Raw genomic sequence first — 23,761 nt, forward strand, 5'->3', positions numbered from 1 at the left:
AAGAAACAACTGAGTGTGGCAGTTAGTGCTTTGGTTTAGTTGACATGGTGGTGTTTGCTCAAAGGTTGGACTTGATGGTCTTGGAGGGTCCCTTCCAACTCAGAATACTCCTTGAAATATCTGTGAAATATCTGTCTTCTCCAACCTAAATGATTCCATGATTCTATTCTATGATTCCAAGTTAAATAAGAGATGAGTTCTCCATGAGAATCCTAACTCTGTTGTATTTACTTTCAAAGTGAATGAAGGCTTTTGAACACAGGGACCAAAAATTTCTAGTTTTCAATGAAAAATAATTCAATAATATTTTCCTGCTTTCTCTATGCTTTTTAGTATCTTCTCAAACACCCAAACTGCTGAGAGCTTTGAATAGATGTATTTTGCCAGAAAATATCAGATATTTTCAGTGAGACTTCAGTCAGAGTACCCAAGCAAGATCTTGCTTCTTTTCTATTTGGACTCCCCAAGGACTTTCCAGAATGGACACTAGGGACTATGACTTATCATCGAAAAAATAGTGTGACTTGGAAATAATGGCATGGCATATTTGATCTGCTCTCCCTTGTGCAGCTCTAATTTTAGTTACCAAGACAAAATCTTTTGGGTTTCATCTGATTTTTATTTTTTTTTTTTAATTTGGCAATATTGTCATTGGACTACTTTTGCTATTTTTAATTTTTTTAAAAAAAAGTGAGAGCCCATTTGAACTATCTCTGGCTTGTCATTATCTTCTCACCCATCAAAATTACTTCAGTTATTGATGAAATGTCCATTCTGTAGACTGTCATATAGAGCAATAACTTTCCCCAAGTATGTTGTAGGAGAAAGATCTTCTTGTCTTCTTCGATAAAATGTTTAAATTTATGAAATAAACTGTTAGTCTCTAATTATCAGAGATTTCTCTTGCTAAACATGTAACTTAAACTTTCCTATAGAAAGCTATTTCAGGAACCCACAGGTCTGTGGAATAGCCTTGTCATCTTGTTGCTACCAGCTCTCTGACTTCTGTACAACTCTACCTTCAAGTTAATTTAGCAAATAGGTGTTCAGGAAAGCAGATTAGTTATTCTTGGTACGTGTTTAGTCTACTCTTAAGTCTTCATCAACTGACGCGTGGCAGTTCGTCTCGACTCCTGCTTAACCAACCTGTTTACACTCCCAGAACTAATTAACATTCCAGTTACTAAATTAAAAAGCAGTGCCATGCAGGCACATACCTGGCAAAATCAATTTGACATGCTCTGCAGCAACTATGTCATCTTCAGCCTGCACTGAAAATGCTTCATTTGGAGACCGTCTGAAGCAATATTGTCTCTCTTTTTTCTGTTGCTAAGTTTCCTCCTGTTACTACAAGGTAGCAAAGTAGACTTGTGAACATTGATCTAACAAGGCCTGATTCGGGCATCATATTTATAGGAAGTTTGGTCTGATTGCATTACCCTGTGCAAGCCAAAGAGGCCTCACGTCTGTACCCTGAGGCACAATCCCCTTGAAAATCCATCATCAGTTATTTGTTCTTTTTGTAGGTGTCATGGAATATATGCACCTACTGTCTACCACTTCATTATGAATTTGTATGAAAAAGTAGCTCTTAATCATGTATTTACTTCATCACTAAGTGCATTCAAGCTTTTGTGTTTTGTTTTGTTTTGATTTTCTGCTGAGACTGTTGACGTAGATCGCTCATAAGAACAAATGCTGCTGGTCTGTGACCTTGATACATGAGCACCGGCTTACTTCATCTACAACAACCAACACAATGTATAATGCTAAAATCTCTCCTATTTGGCCCTGTAGGATAAAAGGCAAGTCACACTTTCCTTTGACTTAGTTAGATCATACTGTGTTATCTTTTATGTTTTAGCCAGACTCAGGTGAGGTACTTGAGGACAGCAGAGACCAGAAGAGAGTATTTTGAATCAAGAGATATCTCTCTTCCTGCAGCTGATGAAGGAGCAGAGTTCTTGACTTGTCTGTGAAAGTCTCATCAGGAGAATCTGGCATACTGAAAGTCTTCACTTTATTCAGCAAGTTTTAAAAACCTGGTGAATTGATGGATTCACTATCCAGACCTTCTTCAGCAGTAGCCACCAAAGTTGCCTGGGCTAGCAAATGGCTAACCCATTCCACGTGCTCCTGAAAAGAGCTTCAGTAAGCTCTGGCATGTGAGTCTGTAACACTTGTCAGCCCAAGAGTGGGGAGGGAAGTGGGGAGGCAGGAATCACATGATTGCCTAAGGACGAGCAGTCTATGTCTTCTGCTACCAAGAAAGCTGTTCAGCATTTTGCAGCTTCTCCAGTTTTTCTTGCACAGTGTATTGTGTGCTGCCTCATTTGGTATGCAAAAGGCTGTGTTTAAATAAGATCATTAAAGATATTTTGAGAAAATAGTTAGGATTCAGTGTAACATTTGGAAATTGGTTCTAGGCAGGAGTGTCTATCTTTTTTTTTTCATCTTTTGGATGAATCTACTATTTATTATTTTACAAGCAGCAAAGTATGGATTTTTAGGATCTGCTATGATGCGTAAGTAGTGCATGCTTACAAAAATATTTATTTACATGCCTAAGGTAAAAGGGGGACACAGTGCATTCTGTGTACCAGAGTACATACTGAATCAAGTAACAATCATACTTTGGTAATAAAGAGTCCAGGATGTATTCCCAAGGTGTAAGCCTATGGATATTAAATTCCAATTTACATGAAAAAAAGTTATGTGAAACATTCTGCACCTTAAGGACAGGTCATGAAAATAAGTATGCCAGGTAATGCATTTAAATTAGTCTAAATATGCATTTTCTCTCAGGGAACAGCGGACTACTGTTCAAAAACATTAAGGTGAGTAACCAACATAGGCAAAGAAATTCAAAATTCGGGCTGTCATCCCAAAGAATAAATGCTTTAATGGGGCCACTGTTGTGATGTGGGGCTTTCCCAGCTGTATGCCTGGTCTAGTCCTGCACGATTCAGCAGGTAGGCTGCTGGTCAGGCAGGGAGCAATCACAGGAGGCTTCCTGGCTCCTGCAGGTGGACTTGCAAGTCCCAGATTCCCCCTTTTCAGCTGTTTAATGATGATCAGTGGTTTTGAAGCAGAGCTTTTCTATAGTGGAGGGATTGCTTGCACTTCAGGCCTCTGATCTAGCAGCAAAATGTAAGAAAGCTTATCCTCTGCTAGGCGTGCCATACAGGTTTCATAGCCCAACAGCATCCAGGGTGTCAGTCTTCATTCACCCATCACGAACAACACTGTGCCCTTTGAAACGGATTCCCCTGTAACACATCGTTGGTGGAGGAGCCGGGCAGAGCTGTGCCTTGTGCCACTGTCTCTCCGTGTCACTGTGAGCAGCTGGGGTACATTTTCTTCTCCAGGAAGTGCCATTGCTTCAGATGACCCTCCTGCAGCCTTTGCAAGTATCATCCCATGGACAGCAAACTTTTGTGTTTGGTATGAATACACAGGAAGCCTGGTGTTCTCAATTCAAATTATTTCACCAAAGTAGAAGCTATGCCTTGGGATCTAAACATAACAAGCAATGAACAAGAAACCGGTGGTTTTATTATAATCTATAAACATTTTGCTGCATCATCATCTGGCATTCCACTTTACCCTGCCAAAGCTTATCTATGGAATAGGCCTTGCACTTGCAGTTATTATTGTCATCCCTTGCACAATTGCATTAAAATGAAGTAGGAATTTATTATCCATGTCAGCAGCTCACTGCTGATGTCAAAGAGCTTTGCTATATATCGGGGAAAGCATGATCTAATCTCAATCTTTTGCTAATGCTTGGTGGAACAAAATTACTAATAAGGTAAAAACCCTTAGAAGAAGAAGCTAGGAAATGTAAAATCAATTAATAGTGTCCATATCAACATTTTCTAAATTTTCTATTCAAAAAGTCTCAGAAAATCATGCTAATATTTGCATATTTTAATTGAAACACATTAGAGTGCAAGAAAGGAAGTATTCCATAATTCTGTCTGTGTGGTTTATTATCTTGATGCTTGCTGTATTTGATATAATAAATTTAGAACAGGAAAAAAAATAAACACATTTTGTTATTCCTTCCTTTTTTTGAACAAGAACGAGCTTTGCAGTAAGGAACTGTTAGCAGAATCTTTGTTTGTAAGCTGCACTGGTGTGAAGCCAGTGTTAAAGACTGAAGTATTTAATGGGAGAATCATCTTGCACATCATTTCTGGTCCCTGTTTTACAGATGTCTAGACAGAAAGAGAAAACAAAAAAAAGAGGAATCCACTTGTCTGAATGTATACTAAATGCTTTAATGCCATTCCCCACCGACATACTGTTCAGATTACCCAAATTCATAAAAGATGAAATATGGGCAAATGGTTGTGGGAGTTCCCACTCTTCTTTAGGAAGAAACTTTGATCCAATGTTCCATGCCTTCCTCCATGAAAACAAAACAGAGAAAACTAAGTGCATGCTAAATTAAGATTAGAATATCTAAACGTAGGCTCTGCAGTAGCCATATTTGTTCAAAATGAGATTTGAGGGTGAAATGCACAGTTCTTAAAAAAAAGTCTTAGTCCAGTGTCAAAACAAAAAAAAAACCAAAAAAACAAACAAAAACAACAACAACAACAACCAAAAAAAAACTCTGCAAATGAAAATGCTGTGAATTATTAAGATTTTTTTTCCTCAATTAGTAGGAATATTTCTCAATAGGCTTGCTTTGCATTTACACTGTGTTCTTGGTGTCCTGTGCTGCTACTACAGCAAGATGCTTGGCCAGACGGACTGCAGGTTTGGCATCACAGGGCGAAATTTGCTTCTTCCGAATCATTACATTTTGCTAGGCAGCTTCAATCTAGGTCTTTGCATTAGAGGCATAAAGCTGATTACTGAGACTGGCAAACCTACCAAGGAGCCTCAGAATTGATGGTCGTCCCGTGGTGCAGAATTAATACTATAATCTTTCTTCTTTTCTCCTGTGTCAATGCTTAATGCATACTGACGAGGCTGGTATGTCTGCTTACTGGCCAGCTTTTTGAGATTCATGTCAGGTGCTTTTGAGTGGGTTTTTTGTTTCAAGAGGGAAAGATGGATGATGGTAGAGTCCAAAATTCTTCCCCAAAATGTGTCACTTCTTCAGTTTCCATCTCTTCCTTCTAGGAGCTTCACTCTGTTTTAACTAAAGGAAGTTTCAAGTTGTATTTTGTTAAGAGATTCTTGTACTTTCAAGGTAGAATAAATGACCATCTAAATGACTTGGTAAATATAAAAATACATATTTGCTAAGTAACATAAAATAACTCTTACGCTGGCTGAGGGATACATTTATTAAACTTACATATGTCTATCACAAAATGAAATGAGAACTCAGAATTGCTGGTTCTATTTACATTTTATATTTTCAGATATAATTCATTGCTCATACATGGCAAAAGATAATTCCTTTCATAATGATGTGTCAGAATATTTTCCTGATTTAAATAATTATATTTTTCATTATAAAATCAGTATATTCATTCTAATACCTCTAAATCATTTGTTTTAAAAAAAGGAGTCCCTTTTATGTGTTAGTTATACAATAATACCCCACTTTCTGGATAGAATTCAGAATTAAAATGTACTGACTTGAAAACAGAAACAAGTGTAAATACAAAATTATTTTAAAACAAAATTAAATAAAAGCAGCATTAAAGTCAACAAACGTTTTTAAAGGGTTGTAAAAGGTAACTGTAAAAAGGTTTCTTTCTACCAAAAATACCCCACCCAAACAAAATAAACAAAAAAGCCCCAACCAAACCTACATTCTTGTGTGAAATCAAATAAAAAAAAGCAATTCTGAGAGAAAACACATGCATTTGAAAGAGGTTGCACCCCACCTGGTTGTTATGGCATCTGCATCTTCATCTGACAGATAGGATGATGAGGGTCCATGGCTCCTGATGCATCATGGTGCTGTGCTCCATGGTAGGAGTCTGTGGGAATTCAGGTGACAGCATATCCCCAGAGACATCATAGCGCCCTCTCCTTCCAGCTTCTAGGTTTCCTTTAAAAATGGGGCTCTTAAAAAAAAAAAAAAAAAAAAAAAAAAAAAAAAAAAAAGGTTTCAAAAGGATTTTTTTATTAATCTTATTAAGGTTATTGTAACTGTAACAGTGAGTGAGTGCAAAAGGTGTGACTTCTTTGAAACTGTGCCCAATTTCCTCTAAATGGGATTTTCTTCAATGTTTATTGTTGCACAACTAATGTTGTTTGTTAGAAAGAAGTCCAGCAGGAGGATTTCAGAAAAACCTTACCATATTAATTTTATCCAGCTTTTCTGTTAATTTTAGAAATAATGTTCGTGGAATTGGCATCCTGCAATGAAGGAGGGTTTCCCATTATACAAATGCTGATATAACCCTCAGCATTTATGGAAAAAATGTTGAGATGAAGTCAAGACATTTATTTTCCAAGCAGGAGATGTTTATTCTCTGACAACATTATATTGCATGGCCTTTATTTCTATTATGCCAAATGATTTATGTGGATTTAATCATTAGTTTGATGGCTGCTTTGCTAAGTGGAGAGGCAACTGAGCATTTTATCGTTATTAGTGAGCTGCATTTTGATTTTTCTATCAAAGGCACTGCTGGCCCTAATTCATCCCAGGTGTAAAACCAGGGATTCATTGTGCCCATTGTTTGTTTTGCGACCAAGCCAAGAACAATTTGCTCTCAAAACACTGTGGATATTTGTTTTGATTTCTAGAGCAGGAACCTGGTTTTGATGAAGGCTTCCATATATGTCTTTGATTCTTTAAAAATAAGAGTAGTGTACCTTTTATGACTAAACTGCTTCCCATATGGTAGAATATATATACTTGTATGCTTGAATACATGCATATGTGTGTATATATACATAAAGCAGTCTGGAAAAGATTTAAATTGCTAGGATTTAGAATGGTAGACAGATACTAAGCCAGAAAATATTTTGAATGCTTGGGGAGCCAACATCACAGATGGAAATTACAAATGATTGTGAGAGAAATGGAGAAAGCTGAAAAACTATTGGTGTCTGTGCATTTTCCACTGTAGATAGCAGAAAACTGGGATTTGGGGACAGGAACAGGCTTTTGACATTCCCAGTTCAGAACCTCATCTCTGGGAGCTGCTGATGTCACTTACTGAAGGAAGACTTTCAAAAGAACGTTTCTGGAACAATTATGGAATAGTTCATCCACATGGAGAACATGTTTTGTCCACGTCATAGGATGCTTTCTCCTCTGAGGAAAAGAAGTGCACATAATAAATAGGGGGCTGCTCAGCACAAATTCTGGGAGTGGTTTCTCTGTGTTGTCTTGTGCTGTGAGGTTTCTTCACTGAAAGCAGGAGTAATGAGGAATTTCACATGAGCATATAACTAAATTAGTTTTTGTTACTTGGAAGGAGTGTTTACTTCTGTCTTGTTTGTCTGGTCAAGAGCGCAAACATTTACATCTTTATCTGGAAATGTTTATCCTTTCTAGTGTAATTATGAAGTTGATCATTAGACACATCTAATCCTTTTGTCAAACTTATCTTTTATTTTGAATGAGATTTTATGTTGATATGTTTTTCATCTTTATTTTCCACATTTTTAAGTCTTCTTGTGCTGGATTTTTAAGATTTTGCCTTTTTCCATCTGTGCTGTGAGAAAGGCTGATCACAATACAGTGAAAAGGACACCCTTATTTATTACTTCTGTTTCCAACTAGATAAGGCTCTTTAGGACAGCTGGCAGCATTAGAGCTGCCTGGAGGAAGGGGTGATGGGTGTTTCCTTTGTGGGCTAGTGGGAATTTCTGGAGGGGAACAGCTTTGAGGTCCTGCAAGTGGCAGGAGGTTTACAGGCCAGAGATGGGTATGTGCCACCCAAGGACTGCACTGGGGAGCAGGGAGCAGCCCCAGGGAGCAGCCCCAGGGAGCAGCCCCAGGGGTAATGAACAGGGTTGGAAAGATGTTTAGGCAGAGCTTAGTGCCACTAGAAATGAACCACTGAGGAACTTGGCCATTCAGTACTTAAAGAGGGAGTATAAAAAACATGGGGAAAAACATTTTAGCAGGGCCTGTCACAATAGAACAAAGCGTAGTGGTTTTAGACTAAAAGAGGGTTGATTGAGACTACATGTAAGGAAGAAGCTTTTTACTGTTAGGGTGCTGAACCACTGGAATGTGTTGCACAGAGAACTGGTGGATGCCCCATTCCTGGGAACATTCAGGGTAAGGTTGGATGGTGCTCTGAGCAACCTGGTCTAGTTGAAGATGTCCCTCAGGGAAGCTGGACTAGATGACCTTTAAAGATTCCTTACGACCCAGATTAATCTGTGACTCTATGAACTTCAAACCTCCAAAGGCACTGGATGTCAGGTTAGAGGAGGATATAAATTCTTCTAAGTTCTCTTCCAACATCCTATAAGGTTTTTCTACTCCAAAGTTAATTATCCTAGTTGATATTCTAATAAAAGCTGCCTTTTTTTGTGCTTAAAACCCTTTCATTTTTCTTTTGGGCATTCTGTGCAGAAGAAGGTCAAGACATAATGCCTAAAAACTCATGGCTTGAAGTGCCATTGTACTATCCAGACTGTCTTGTCACTACATTTTCACTGTGTGTCTTGGCTCCTCCATTCCCTGAGCTCGACCTTCTATTTTGGGACCCAGTGCTATGAGCTGGCATGAGCTGAGGCTTAAGGCACATTTTCAGCAGAGGAATAACCTCTGGAAAGGAACAGAGCAGAGAGACAAGTGGCAATGAATTTCTAGAGAGGAAAGCAAATGGATCACAGTCCATCTGCGACAGCCGTGTGCCGGGGCATAATTGACAACATGCTCTGTTTATTTAAAAATAAGCATGGTTTTGCCTGTGTTTTTTGGTAGCAGACTTAAACACACTAACAAGTGAAGTGGCTTTTCATGAGCCTTCATCTGTCAGTATCAAGGATCCTGTTTTGTATTCCCAGGACCCAGAGTACCTCTGAATAGCACATTATGTTTTCATCCTACTGTGCTGCCAGGCACTGTGCTTTCAGGGTAACAGATAACATGTTAACGACTGAAATAGACTGTAAAAATGAAGGGAGAATTGTGTCAGCAATGGGCAATCACTCAGGTCTCTAGAGGGAGGGCTTCCTAATAGGATCTCAGCTAAGCACTGCATGAGCTTAGCTCCCAGGGAGCACCTTCATGTGAACTGGACAGTGTCAGCTTATTCCCAGTTTCAGGGATCTTTCCCACACAGGGAGGTTGCTTTCAGATGTTGCTATGTTGATAAAAATCTATGACATATTTGTTCTTGATTTTGGTTTTGTGCAGTCAATATCAGTCCCAGCAATGTGACAGTGAGGTGTCTTTTTATCTGCAGTTCTAAGGATGTTTCTGTTCTCCATATTTTGTGAGTCTGTTGGCAGGCTAAAAGCTTTCTGCAGTCGAGCAACTGGCAAAGCTCTCATTTGCCATGACTCCTTTTGTTCATAGGAGAGTGGGTAATAGCAGAACAATGACCATTCTTCGGGGAAGATTGTCCAGGAGCCTGCTCCTTCTCTACCTGCCCTTACTCACTCTCAGTAGCTTTTTAAAAATCTACAGAGCTTACTCCAGTGCTGACCTTGTCTAATCATATTGATTGTTAGTAACTGAAGGCTAATTAGGAAGCAAGTCGCTATGGTAATTCTTGAGTCATACATATAAAGAAAAAATACTGCTAAAACCACTAGTGCATGGTGACTATTAGCATAGTTAAACAAATTAAAAAATATAATTCATTCAGATCTATGCTGGAATTCAAATGAAGATACAATACGCAACAAGGAAGATTTTTCCTTTGCTACCACATTTTCCTCTCTCGTGGGCATTTTGTTCTTTTATTTGTCCGTTGAAGGAGTAATGCATAATTTTAGGACTAAATGACAAAGTAGGCTTCGGGTTGTTCTCAACCTCCTACCCCACAGCCCACACAAAATATGTCACAACAAGTTTTGTGTGACAGGAGAATGACTCAGGCAGAGGGTAATAGGACTTGGAACCCCCCAGATTTCTGGGTCATTTGTTCATATCCAGTCCACATGTGTGTGATGAACGCTTTATTTTCACATGGGTAGGCTGATGGTTTGCATACCATGAGAGGGTGATCTTAGCCTATGCCCTCAGGAGATGGTGATTCATTGCAAGCTAGGGCTGCTGCAGCTGGTTTTCAGCAGCACCAGCCTCTTTTGGCCAGACTTTGAAATGGCTCTGCAGCAGAGCTGGGATCTCAGTGGGTGTCCACGGTCCTTTGTGGGGCACTGTGGGAAGGCTTGATTGCTTTGTCTGTGTTGTGCTTCATCTGCGGATAAATGGAAGATTTTGCCAGTCACATCTCATAGTGTTTTTACCTTATCTTTTGTTTTATATGAGCCAAAAGAAAATCAAGTGCGTTCTTCCTTGTTTGATGGGGGCCTTCCTCCTCCTCCTTACTAAGCAGTCATGTCACAGACAAATCTGAGCTCTCCTAACAGGTGTCCATCTGCACATCTTTAAGGAGGAGAAGGATATGAGAGCACGCATCCTGTTGCTACCCTTCTGACTGATGAGGCAAAATGTATCTAGGAGAGTCACAGATCTAGATAGGAGGTAGGAGTGTACTGAGCTCAGGTCATATCCTGAACTCCAGGGGAGTTTCTCTCCCCCTCTCCGTCTTCAGTGGATGAATGTCCTTAAATTGACTTTAGCAGCACACAGAGAAAAAAGTGAGCAGAAATGGAGTCACTGTGCAGCGTTAATCTCTTTTAACAGGTCTCACAGATAAATATTCTCTGTATGGCTTCTTGGGACCTGTAAGCTCACAGAGATTTGTTCATTTAACTGAAAATAAGTTATAAAAACAACAACAACAACAACAAAACCCTCAACCCACCAAAAAAAAAAAAAAAAAACCAAAAAAAAACCAACCAAACCAAACCAACCAACCAACCAACCAACCAAATAACTGCTACCTTTGTATAGAAGAATGTGATGTCTGTTGGTTACTTTCCACTTGTTGTACCTTTCTGCATGCAAGAAAAATGCACTTCTGCCCAGGGATCTGGTCCAAATTTGGGTAACTTCAAGACATAACATCTTTCAGATGGAACTCTGATCATGTTTCATAATATGCGTTATTATATTTGTTTCTTCATTTTCCTGTTAAAATAATTCAAAAATACATGTTTTGTTTTCAGTCTGATGGAAAAACAATATTGCATTTGTCTTTTAGTTTTAATTCAGTATTTAACATGCCCCCAAAAAAATCCTTTAAATCTGAGAACTAATTTGCTCTCATGGGATTGCCTTTGAGTTTGTGTGCTTCTGTGTCCTTCTGTGTATTGAGCTGTGTGTTTTCTGGAGACAACACTTATTTAAAATTACAGGAAAATATGTATTCCTCTAAAACACGGAATGTCAATGCAAATACAGATCCACTCCGTTAAAACCAATGAGTCCATTCCTTCTGCTGCAGAGTCTGAAATCTTCTTCAGTCTCAACTAAAACAATGATAGTAATCAGAAATGATGGATTTAATTTTCTTTATTTATTTTTTAAGCATATTTCATCAAAATGAATTTTCCAAATGGTAATTTTTGTGGTCTGGGATCTCTTCAGGATTTTTTTTCCCCTCATCAGCAGTATTTTCTCAGAGGGTTTTACTGTAAACACAAAAAGGTTTTGCCAGGCTTGCGTGCTATGGAGACACTGTAAGTTCCATTTTGTTTACATCAATACAGGAAACCAGACAGAAAAAATATCATAAGTGTATGCACTACAGTTCAGCACAGGAATAGACACAGTAATTTTTAAGGGAAACATAACTTTTTATTCAAACCACGTTTCCTGTTCAGCCTCCTTTTCCGGTGCTGTGGCTAGGGAGGAAGATTCCTCTTACTTTTCCCTTGATGAAGAAGAGACAACTAATTTCAATAAGGCTCTTTGCATCATCTCTAGCTCAAACTTCTTTCTGTGCCCCCACTTAGATATGACCCAGGACAGGGAGAAGGAAAAGGGCTCCCAGGTAGACAAAAGTACTCATACATAGGAGAAAGAAATTGTTCCCAAATGGTCAAGAATTGCCTTTGGGCTCTCAAGGGTTTTGCCTCGTTCCCATGGAGACTCCTGAGGAGGAATCAATACTTAGAGCTCCCCATCAAAGGTCTGAATCCAGTCTGAGGACTTTCTTGTTAAAGCCCCACAGCAGCAGATGATATCAGAAAGCCTTTGCTTGTCTGGCACTTCCACTTGCTTGGGTTACACAACATAGCTGTGGCAGTGTCCCTTCATGGCACACATGAGCAACCTCCTTGTAAATGGAGTTAGATGTGCAGAAATGCTGCTCTTGGCTGATTTTAGTGAGTAAGCATCATCGTGGGGCCATGGCTTTATTATTTTTATTGCTTTTATTGGAATATTGTGTGTACACACACTCAAACATAGAAATATATTATTATATTGAATTTTTGCCCAAGTTTTATGACATCTTCCCCCGTTAAGACTTTCTTATCTTGTACAGTCTTATTGTGTACAGTCTAGCAGTGTTTGCTCATAAAGGAGGGTTATTTCTGTCAGATAAACTCGGGTGGAAGCATATGGTTTTCCAAGTTAACGTAGTGGACAGCTGTTCAGTTATTTGTAAAATAAGACTCTAGATGTATTGAATCAGACTGCTCTCGGCTGCCATCAGCCACTTGGAAAAAGAGTTAGGGATTGTATGTAATTCCCATGTTTGAATAGTATGTCATCGCTGCCTCCTCAAATATAGAACCTGAAGATTTGGGGTTAATGCTAATTTTACTGCTTATGATACTATCATAATCAGATGAATAACCATTATTGAACACTTGTTTTGTAAATTTTTTTGATTTAGCAGTTTTGATGGTGCTTGTGTTTTCTCTGGCAGAGAAAGGTCAAAGTTTGGATTTACCCTTGGAAGCATAAAACAATATCCTTTTCCTGGGTAGATTGTGTCTAAGGGCCACAATCACGCAAATATTTATGCAGTAGCATCTTGGCTGAGCCTGGTGCCAAAGCTCAAGGAACAGTTTGTAGGGTTCAGGCCTCAGGTGGATACAAACCACAAAAATAGCAAGTAGTTTTTATGGAATGGAAGAATGACTGCAAATAGAAAAGAGGAGAGAAGGAAATATGCGTGCTGGAAAAAGTATTTCACAGGGAGACATTGAATAGGAGAAACCTAAATCCTTTCAAGAGGACATTTGGAAGATGTAGTGCACTGTGTTAGCAGCTGTAGGATGATGTCTATATTCATAATTGGGTTTAACATTAGGCAAGACTAATATATTTCTCATGATGGGTCAAGTCATGGAGATTTATTTTCACTGAAGTGGGTGTACCTACATTATTTGCTCTGGTGAATAATACTCAGTATTCTCTCATAAGCCTGGGAAGATTTTTAATGCCAGAATTGAGGAGTGAGAGGGATTTTTTTAGAATTTTCCCTTTTAGTTTAAATGTTTAATTGTGCCTATCTGAGGTACTTGCTATTCTGTATCTTCCTATTTCTGTAGTACATTGGAGTTAGTAATGAACTGGCCTCCAGAGGCTTCTTATGAATATGTGCTTCCTTAAAGCATTTCAAAACTGTTGAAGTATCTGAAAACATCTTCTTCAGAATGATCTGTTTGGAAAGGCTGTCACTAGACTTTGGGTCCTGGAAGCCACATGTTCTCCCAGTCCAAGACAGTTTGCTAATGGATTTTCCCCAGAAATTATTTTCCCCACTTCCTTGTTCAGCTGTTCTCATGAATGATTATCTTAAATGTTGTCTCCTCATCTGCCCAGGTCATCTTAATAAACTATTCATCATTAGCTAGCTATCAAAGCCAAGAGAGAAGTAATAAAAGTGGCAATAAATGCTGCTAGCCCATTTCCATAGAAGGAGTTACAATTTGGGTATGAAGCTTGTGTCAGCATCTCTGAACGAGGATGTTTCTTCATCAGCTGGACAACCATCCTCGTCTACCAGCGTGGTCTCAAGATTCTCTGGAGCCCATCATGCCTGAGAAAGAAAGTGCTGTTGCCAGAGTGGGTGTTTTTATTTTAGCCACATTTCTTTGTCTTACCTGAAAGCCTTCATAGTCAAAGATAAAATTTAATGATATCTAAAGCAGGGGGCAGCAGGTGTGTCTGCCCCAGTGGCAGGAGGGCACATAGTTCTAAGCCCCATCTCTCTGGGCTGCCAGCTTTTCTGTGGAAAGCTGACATTTCCTTCAAAGACCCTTGCTCATTTGACCCCACAAAGCTTCAAGCATTTTCAGCCTTGCTGGCAATAAACTAAAACTAGTATAACATACCCCCATAGTGCTGGAGTATGAGGAGATATCTATGCCCCCAAACTGTACCGATTATAAAATCAATTCCTGCAACGATGTGGCTTCGTCTGTTGGATCCAGTCGTTATCAGTCCCAATTCTGCAGACTAATCGCGTGCTTTTTCAGATTAGAGAGACCAATTTAAAACTGTTACATGGACAATTAATTTGATACAACCAAACTCTCAACAGACTTTCATCTGGACTGCTGGCATGGTGCTAAAGCAACGATAGAAATAAAATCCCTTTTGCTTCTATCTGCTGTGCGAAAATTTGCATTTTATTTTTTCCCATGCCTGCACTGATTTATTGGAGAATATGGTTTCATTCCCTTTGGAGAAGACAGGAAGACACAGCATTGGCACCTCCTGATAATCTCCTTCAAAGACCAATGTATACACTATTTTGCTTGAATTGGAAGTTGCTAATAAAGCTTAGTTGGTTAAATGGGTATTCCACCTATTCAGTGAGGCATGTGTGTATCTTCAGCAAAGAGATCATGAGAAGAGTCAGTGCTTGAATTCATTTTTGAAGAGTCAATATCTACTAAGAGATATTACCCTGCAACTCCCTGCTGTTCAATAAATCATGGTAGGGAGACAAGTTTTTCATGTTCACGAGGAAAGTGAGAGGAGAGAGTGTCAACCATCTATTTTTGAAAGGTCAAAAGTCTCTAATACTTTAAAGAAAAATAGCTTTTCTTTTGTAACCTTTTTAAATCAGTGTAGTAGCATTTTGCTGTCACTTTGGAGGGAAGTTTTCAAAAGGAGATTTCAGACCAGCTTGGTTCTGATCAGACTGAAAGAAATAAGAGCTATTCTGTTCATGACATGGAGACAAAGCTCACCAGGTGTTTAATTTTGCATTTGAGACACATTGCAGGCTGGTCCCATGGGGGCTCACCCAGCGAATGCTGGGCAGTATTGCCTGGGCGACACCACACTACTGCTATTTACTTCTTAAGCTTGACATAAGTTGTGGCATCAGTCAAACCACTGAGTAAAACTGACCAGGTAAATAGCTCTAAAGAGTATTTATATTTAGGGAAAGGGGGGGAAAATAAACATTGTTGGCTTTTTTTTTTTTTCTTCCTTTTTCCCTTAAATGAACACAATGCTATTGATTTGTAAAAGTGCAGAGAGCAGGGAGGCCGCCTGCTCTGGGAGCCAGTACCTGATACCTCCAGTATTACTGCTGATTGCAGGTACCTACAGAGTGAAAAAAAATGTTCACAGGAATCCATAGGATAGTTATGCCACAAGAAACTGCCTCAAAAGCTGAGGTTAAAAGGCCAAAAGACACATTTATAATGTATCACAGGAAATATAAGGTGAACAGATCAACTATTTAGCCCGTGTATTTACCTGCTCTGGAAGGGAGTGTGAGGAAGGCTATGCAAGTTTATAGAGAGTGGGTCGCTTCCAGCATTACAGAGTAGTGCCTTGTGACTGGAGAGTGGATATATCCCTCCTTCACATCATGTGCCATGTCACTTTTGACACAAGTTACCACTTACTCTTCCACGTTAACCTTCTTTATGTGTATATACACATTTTTTTAAAATAGGCACATTTCCTAGAAGGGAAAAAAATTACTCTATCCCTATCTGTGTGGTCTACTCTCATCCTGAAAGGAATTCTTATCATAAAAGACATAAATTTTCAGTCTTTTATTCTTTCGTTATTTTGAAATAAAAGAACACTTGGCTCCAAGATCATTAGTTTGTGAGTTTAATACAGTCTTGTTTTAGCTGTAAGACTTTGATTAGTCTAAGAGACTTTGTCTTTAGTGGACTACAAAGAAACTGCCATGAACTGTAAGTTCCTCACTAACAGGATTGCTTAAAAGGCCATTTCAATGTAACTTGATTTTTATGGGTCATGCTCTGAGTGCAGCTGGTTTGAAGAGGAATACTTCCTATGCGTCACACAGGACTCTATTACGGATGCCATGAAAATGCATGCCCAGTCCAGTCTTAGGGCAGATTTGCAGGCAGGTTAAACAATTTTCCATCTCTCTCCCTACTGTCAGAGGCTCTGGCTGTCACACATAGGAATGCTACACTGCAGTCAGTTGCCAGTGAATAGGTAATAATGGTAAATGGTAAATGGTAAAACTCCAGTTTGCTACTTTAGTGATGAGTTAGGGGAGATCCCTTAGTCGTGTGATGTCCCATCTTAGTCTTAAATTCTCTCTGCAGAAAAATAAAAACAATTGTCCTTTGTACCTTTGTAAAATGTTTTTACTGAATACCTTTTTCTCTTTTAGGCTGTGTTTGAGTAAACAATTTATGCTTTCGAGGATCACTGTTGATCTCAATATGACTGTGGATGCTGTGAAAACCAAACTCAACCAGACACCTAAGCACTTTGCAACCACTGGGTGGTTTGGAGATTTGGGTTTTTTAAGAAATTGCCCCTGATTGTTTTGCATACCATCCATTTGAAGCCTTGCCTGTATCAGAAATGATGCTCCAACTGCCAGCTGGATTTCCTGCGATAGCTAGCGCTAGAGCTAATAGTATCATTCATTACAAACAAACAACGTAATAACAGCCCTATCTTCTCTCTTGATGACATATAATAAGATATGCATTATGAGCAATCATCTGTTTGTGTGTATTTATACTGTAAGACAAATCACTTGCACAAACACTAGCCAGCAATCCCTTTTTTTCTCTCTGTAGCTGCTGCCGCAGGTATTATTTGCTCTCCTCTGCAGAGGATCTGAGTCCGCTGAGTTGGCTGTTTGATGTGAGCAGCAGTGGTTTGTACTCTTAGTGCCATAGATACCTGTATCCAAGATGGTGTTCTTTGGGTTTTCCATGAGCACATGTGCATTTTTTGCCAGGTATGAATAAATTGTTCATGCAAATTATGCTACCAAAACCCAGATTAGTGTTGCCTATTGTCCACAGTGTGTGACTGTCCACTGTCCACAGTCTGTGAACAGAATGGTTTTATTTTATTTATCCTTCTTACCTGAATGACAGCCTTGGCAGGAATATGTTCAGCCCAAAGGACAAGAATAGCAATGGCCTTCTGTCAGAAAACAGCACTTTATTGCTGGAATTCATCCGCAAAGAATGATGATGAGTAAGGTCATCACCAACAGGATTTCCTGCAGAGTGTAGAAGAGGACGCACAGTTCATTGCAGGGGACAGAGAGTCTTGTCCTTTTCCCTCATCTCTGCAACCCCCTGATCACAAAGGATGAAGCCCAACACCAGAAGGGTTACTGCCTTCTGCCACTGACAAGTTTCCCTTTTGTTCCTTTTACTGATCTAGAGATGCTCATAACTTCAACAGCTGCAGCAGTGATTTGCTTGAGGTGAAAGACAAAACAAACAAAAAAAAGTAATTGTAAATGGACGTATTTTCATTGCCTGTTAAAAAAACCCTAAACTTTCACCTCTGTACCTGGGAAACAGAATGTAAGAATGAAAGCCAAGTCATTCACCAAATCTCTGAAACATCCCCCACATGCGAGTGTTATTTAATTCTGTTGAAAACTAATCTTTAAAAAACTTAATATTTAAAACCCCTTATCTTGCAAAAACAGTTTAGAGGTTCTTATCTTCCTAACTCTTCATTCTTTTCCTTAACCGTGAATACTTCAAGCCTTCAAAAGTGTCATGGCCTGCTTGTGCCTTGCCTTAATCAGATCTGTATCTTCCATTCCTTGAATCGAAACAAAGCCAATAACCTATCCCACTCTTAGGAAGCCAACACACTCTCCTGATGCAGAAACATTCATTTTTAAGCAGTCCATTAAAAGAGGTATGTCATCCAAGTTGTTCCAAAGTTAGATAGCAGATTGGATCATAAAAAATTATTACCCTCAACAGCACTATCTGCTGGGTGAGGTCACTACTGTATTATGGTGTCTTAATAACCTTTTTTTCCCTGTATGAGGCCAACAAATCTGCAACATTTTTCCCCGAACTGCTTAGTGGCGTGAAATCTCTTCTGGCTAAATGGATTTGTTAGTATTAAATGTTCTGCTTTTTCTGGTGGTTTTCTTTTTTTTTCAAGGCAACTGATTTTTTAGACTGTGGGGAATGGCAAACATACTGCTGACCACCCAAAAAGAGCACAAGCAAAACCAAACCAAATCTTAAAAGCGTTAGACACCTGCCATGTTGTGAAATCTTCTAGACTGTAGTTAGGAAAGTGAATTGAGTACTGTTATACAAATGCATCATAGGGGATGAGTGCTTCTGTTTATTGTTCTAGATACTTCTACAGATATTTTATAATGCATTTTTTTAAAACAAAACAGGAAGATAATAAAAAGTCTTTGAGATATCCCTTGCAATGGCTGTGTACCTCACATGGTGTGAAGGAATTCCTGTCTCAGTTGAAGCGTTTCATTGCTGCTGAAAATTAAATATTAAAGTGGAACATATTCACTTGTGAGCTGATGGTTCAGCACTGCTAAATAAATCCAGCTCTCATTGCACCCTACCAAGCACCTATTATCAGTCCTCATATACTTTTATTATTTTATTCTCCAGTCAGTTTAGAGCTCCTGGAGTGGAAAAGAGCTGGATTTCTTCCTTAAAAAAACCTTGAGGAAACAGGAGGGAAAGTTTCTTATTAAATTAAAAAAATATTAAACCACTAAGATTTTTTTTTAAATGGAGAAGGTCAGATGAAAAACTTACCTTCTTTTACAAACAAAAAGGCTTTTTTTGTCTTAAATGGGTCAGTAATTTGTCAGGTATGGTTCAGTTGTTACTTAGAAGGGAGTAGAATACTTTTTATATTCCTCATAATAATTTTTGTGATTATTTTTTGACTGTGCACCTGACATTACAATCTACTGTTTTACCTCAGGCCTATTTGAATCTATTTGCAGCCATCATAATTTCAAAAGAACAAGATATTGAGGAACAAGTGTCATCCAGTTTGCAATCTTACTTTTTATCTGAGGTTTCATTACAAAGATGTGCACAGTTACATTGCCATTAAAATCCAGGAGGCCATCACACTATCACTGAATTACATTTGTATTACAATTTTTACTTCCTGCAGCTGACCTCAGACTGGGAAAATGGCATTTTTGCACCATTTCCAAAAAATCGGCAGTGGGGAATCTTTTGGCATAGCTGTCTTTACCTTGACCTTCCTGGTCAGTGCCAGCATAAGGGATGTAACTGGGACAGGCTGCACTGCAGTCATGCCCACTTGGTTCACCAGGAGAGCTCCTGAGCTCTAAATTACACCAGAGCCTGAGACCTCTCTTTGCCATCCTGCAGATTAAGGAAGCAAAGAAATGTGTACTCTGGACTAGCAGGAGATGCATTCTAGTGTGTTGATAACAGTAAACTGACCATTTATTTTCTGCAGTTCTGTGGCTGTAAGTGGGCATTAACTCTGTACAGATGAGATGAAATAGTTGTTTTTTTTTCTCCAAGGTGGGAAAGAATTCTTCATCTCTGTGGTCTCCAGCTCCTGTTAATAAGGGTACATCTGCTGGTGCCTTAGATTTAATCTCTGTACTTCACATTGGGTCTAGACAGCAGTGTCCTGAAGTTGTGTCATATTTCTTGGGAACTTTTTAGCTATCTTTATTTCAGTCACTTTCATCCCCTATTTTCTTCGCTGAGTTAAAAGGTTTCCTTAAGTTTCTATTAGTAATTTGTAATTTCTGAGATCCAATAGCCCATGGTAGATGGGCCCTGATTTCTAATGCACAGGGCATGGTGACAGCAGGAGGTGCAGGGCTGCCACTACAAATACAAATTTCAGCCTCAGAAGGTGTCCATTCCTGACTGTTTTGTTTAGCATGGCAGTACTTGGCAGTATTTCTGGGGTCTGTTTTCTTATCTGACACCTAGCTTGGGTTTAGAAAATAAATTCCTAGTGAATTTTTCACTTGTCCATTCTCTACTTCACTGTGGCGTGAAATATCTTGACTTCTAAATTATTTTTCAGAGAGATCTCACAGAATGATGCCTTGGAGGTCATAGAAGCAAATGTGTTTTCCAACCTTCCCAAACTACATGAAATGTAAGTAATGAGCAATCTAAATGCAAAGGAGACAATTATAAAGATTCATTATAGGCATATCAAAGGTTCTGCAGTTTGGTTCAGGTAAGCACTGAAGTATTCATAGCGGTATAGGAACATTTGAAATCTCCCTTTGTCTCTTCCATCTTCTTATTGAACTGTCCTTTTCTTTACTTGGTCAGCCTAAAACTTGTCCTCAGATAACTGCCAGTATCAAAAGGTGCTTGGGTCTGCCAGTCTGTGGTAGGCTGGTCTTTGAAATCATGCAGATCTTCTGCTGTCAAAAGCAAAATCTCGGCATATAATTCCACTACACCACAGGAGAAACACAATTTTAAGATCAATGTATTGATATATTTTCTCTGATGTTTGATTTCCTCTTTGCAGAAGAATTGAGAAAGCCAACAACCTTGTGTACATTGATGCAGATGCCTTCCAACACCTTCCAAGCCTCAGATATTTGTAAGATCTTTTCCTCTTTGCAAGTACTATAGTCACTTTGAATGACACACGTGCTTCTGTGCTGAGCACTTTTGGTGATAAGAGAGGATAATGCCCTCTCCTTGCTAGTAGCTGCACGTTGTCAATCCACATTTTCATGCCTTCAGTCCTCAGAAAAGCTGAATAGCTTCCAAGGAGTAGTCCCACACACAAATTCCTCCAGCCTTTCTTAAGCAACAGGTTGAAACTGAGTGATGAGAAGAGGAGCTGGACCATTTTATGTCTATAGAAACAGATTAAAGTTGAAATTCCTCCTGAGAGCTTTGGGACAAAAAATATCTCTCATCTGTCTTTGCCATGTTACTGCCTTCTGTTATGTGTAATGCACATGGTCTTAAGCATTCAGATTCTTATTTCTTTAACAAAGGCAGTGCTGTAGCTGTGGTTTTCATTAATGCTTGGTGTGAGATGATTAAATCCCGAAAATACAAACATATTGATGTATGATGTAGCTTTATTTCATCAACCAGCCTCACTGAGAATGTCATTTGCACAACTGTGGTTGACACATCTGCTTCCATGGGGTTGCCATCAAAATTCAGTGCTAATTGAATGTATCCTTAAAATAAACTGTTACTCAAATATATTTTCACAGCTTTTGGTGCATGTTTTTAACATGACTAATAATCTCTCCTCTTCATCGAAACCCCAGTGAAGTCCAATGAACTCGTTTAATGGTAATGGTTTTTAATGGTCATAGCTTTAACAGCTTAAGTGGTGCTCTTTGGTGACCCATAGGCACCCAGTAGGATACCAACTAAACTTTTGTATGGCTGTCTACCTGACCACATATACCCCTTCGTATTTTCCTGACTCACAAAAGAAACCTTACTCATACAAGAAGCCTTGTTTTCCTTACTCATCTAAGAAACCTGGTCATGATTTCTACATTTCAGTACATAAAAATAAGTGTTTCATTGTCTGTTTAGATATTTCTTAAAGACACGTATGAAGTCAGAAAGTATGAAATCAGGTCAGTGGTCTAATAAGTAAGTTCCCAGTAGGTTAATGAGTATATAAAGTCTTTGAAAATCACTAGTATCTGACGGGTTCTGAGCTCAAAAATGCCAAGAGGCATTGCTTTGAATTTGTACTATAAGATTTGAGATTAAAGATTTGGACTTTAGGAGATAAGGTATATTTAGCACTACAAAAACCATTATAGTTTAAACCCTCATTGAACTGTGGTCGGAGTTGTAGTAGGATTGCCACTCTCCCCAGTATTTTGACTGATTTCTGCTTTACCAAATTCATCAGGCACCTTGATTAACTTTTCTGTGTGCATAACTGAAACACAGATTTTCTCTTGACAGCACAGAAATAAAGCTTTAAGTTTGCATTTTCATGAGGAGAAATCATGTGCCTTTTTCCTCTCATTTCAAACCTGAGTCATTCAGCGGTGACTGCTGTCTTTGAGTAGCTCTGAACGAAACCACAGCATTTGTTTATCCCATGTAAAATCCCCAGAGCAAGCTGCTATGGGTAGTACAGAAGTACTGTCGGGTGTACAGAAGAGTAGAAAGAATGAGAGTACATTTATCTCATACAAAATTGAAGAAGAAAAAATGTAAACCCGCTAATGAGCACACATACTAATTTCAGTTGTTGTTTAAATGTGGGAAACAGAAATCATAGCTTGTGAAGAAAAGGAAAATTCCCTCCTTATATACCTGAAGTAGTGAAAGTTTTTCTCTTGACTTTAAGTGGACATTGCCTCTTTTGAACATTTGTCATTCCACACTCCCATACATGTTGACTCAAATATTTAGAGATTCTACATGTATAAAAATTCCGCTGCAGCAGCAACGCTATTGCCTATGGAAGCAACAGATTAAAAATACAAAGGATTGCTTGTCTACCTCACCATTCCCCTCTCCTCTTTATCTAGCTTTATTTGCTAGTGGTTATCAGAGGAAAATGTGTTTTGAGTGTTTTTTAAGCTTTTTTTCTCTTATGGGCATACAGGGCTAGAAGAGACTCTCCACACTACTATATTCTATTTTGTCCTGAATCCACTTCATATATCCAAATAATTAAGTGCTTTATTGACATTCTTGGTGCTCTTCACTGTTCCCTGCTTTCCTCTTTTTTTCTGGGAGAGGCTTTTCCAGAAACTCAATGATTTGGTGACTAAAACATTTCCTCTAATTTTATACATGACCACTTAATTCACATTCATTCTCGTGCCAAAGCTTTTCTCTAATTTATGCTGAAAAAATTCATCTTTGGTGTTTACTCCACTAATGGATTTACACTGCCTTCCCGCTGTGCCTACATTTTGGGAGGCAAAACCCCCCAGTCTTGTAGGACTATAAATAGTACAAAAGGTGTGGGCTTCACGTTCCAAAGCTTCTGAGCAAATGAATGTAGGTGTTGTGCTAATGACAGGATTTGTGGAAGCTGTGCTAGGCATACAGATCAGTGCAACACTGCTGGCTTCAGTGGAGCTACACCATTTCTCACCACAGGGACAAGGAGCAGGACACAAAGTCCCTGTTGGAGCCTTTTAGGTAGCAGTGGGCCCAGATGTGATGCTGAGTTACATCATGCTCAGATCACTCTCTCTGCATACAGCCACACCTTCATGTTCTCTCTTGGCACATTTCTGTAGGAAAGATTGCCATTTTCTCCATCCCCTGGTTTCTCTCACTAGTGCTTGCCCTTGTAGAAACTGAAAAGGCAGAAAACGTTCCTGTTTGAAAGAATTGGATAGTTAATTTAATGAGAAAGCAGAAGCCTTAATGGAAGGCTGTAAAACAGCATCTGGTAAAGGTAACCCAGTCCTCGTATTCACCTTCCTATGGCATGCAAGGAAGGGTCAGTTAGTGAAAATACAAGGCAAGATCCTGAAGGGGTAAATGGATTGATGATTTTTCAGTTCAGTTAGTTTTTGTTTTGGTTTGGGTTTTTTTGTGGTGCTTG

General features: G+C 39.0%; 1 protein-coding gene across 2 annotated transcripts in view; it reads left to right on the forward strand.

Annotated features, from left to right (window-relative positions):
- LOC114060423 (follicle-stimulating hormone receptor) overlaps positions 1–23,761 on the forward strand; it is an 87,665-nt gene that overhangs the window by 40,201 nt on the left and 23,703 nt on the right. The window contains exons 3-4 of one of the 2 annotated variants that reach the window (XM_027889931.1): positions 20,264–20,338; positions 20,726–20,800. In XM_027889931.1, coding sequence (XP_027745732.1) covers positions 20,264–20,338; positions 20,726–20,800 — 150 coding nt within the window. The remainder of the gene's footprint in view (positions 1–20,263; positions 20,339–20,725; positions 20,801–23,761) is intronic. The other variant, XM_027889932.1, reaches the window with a different exon arrangement.

Source organism: Empidonax traillii, unplaced genomic scaffold (genome assembly GCF_003031625.1).
Source record: "Empidonax traillii isolate 1590-97213 ecotype Southwest subspecies unplaced genomic scaffold, ASM303162v1 scaffold275:size1536655, whole genome shotgun sequence".
In the NCBI taxonomy this organism is placed as follows: Eukaryota; Metazoa; Chordata; class Aves; order Passeriformes; family Tyrannidae; genus Empidonax; species Empidonax traillii.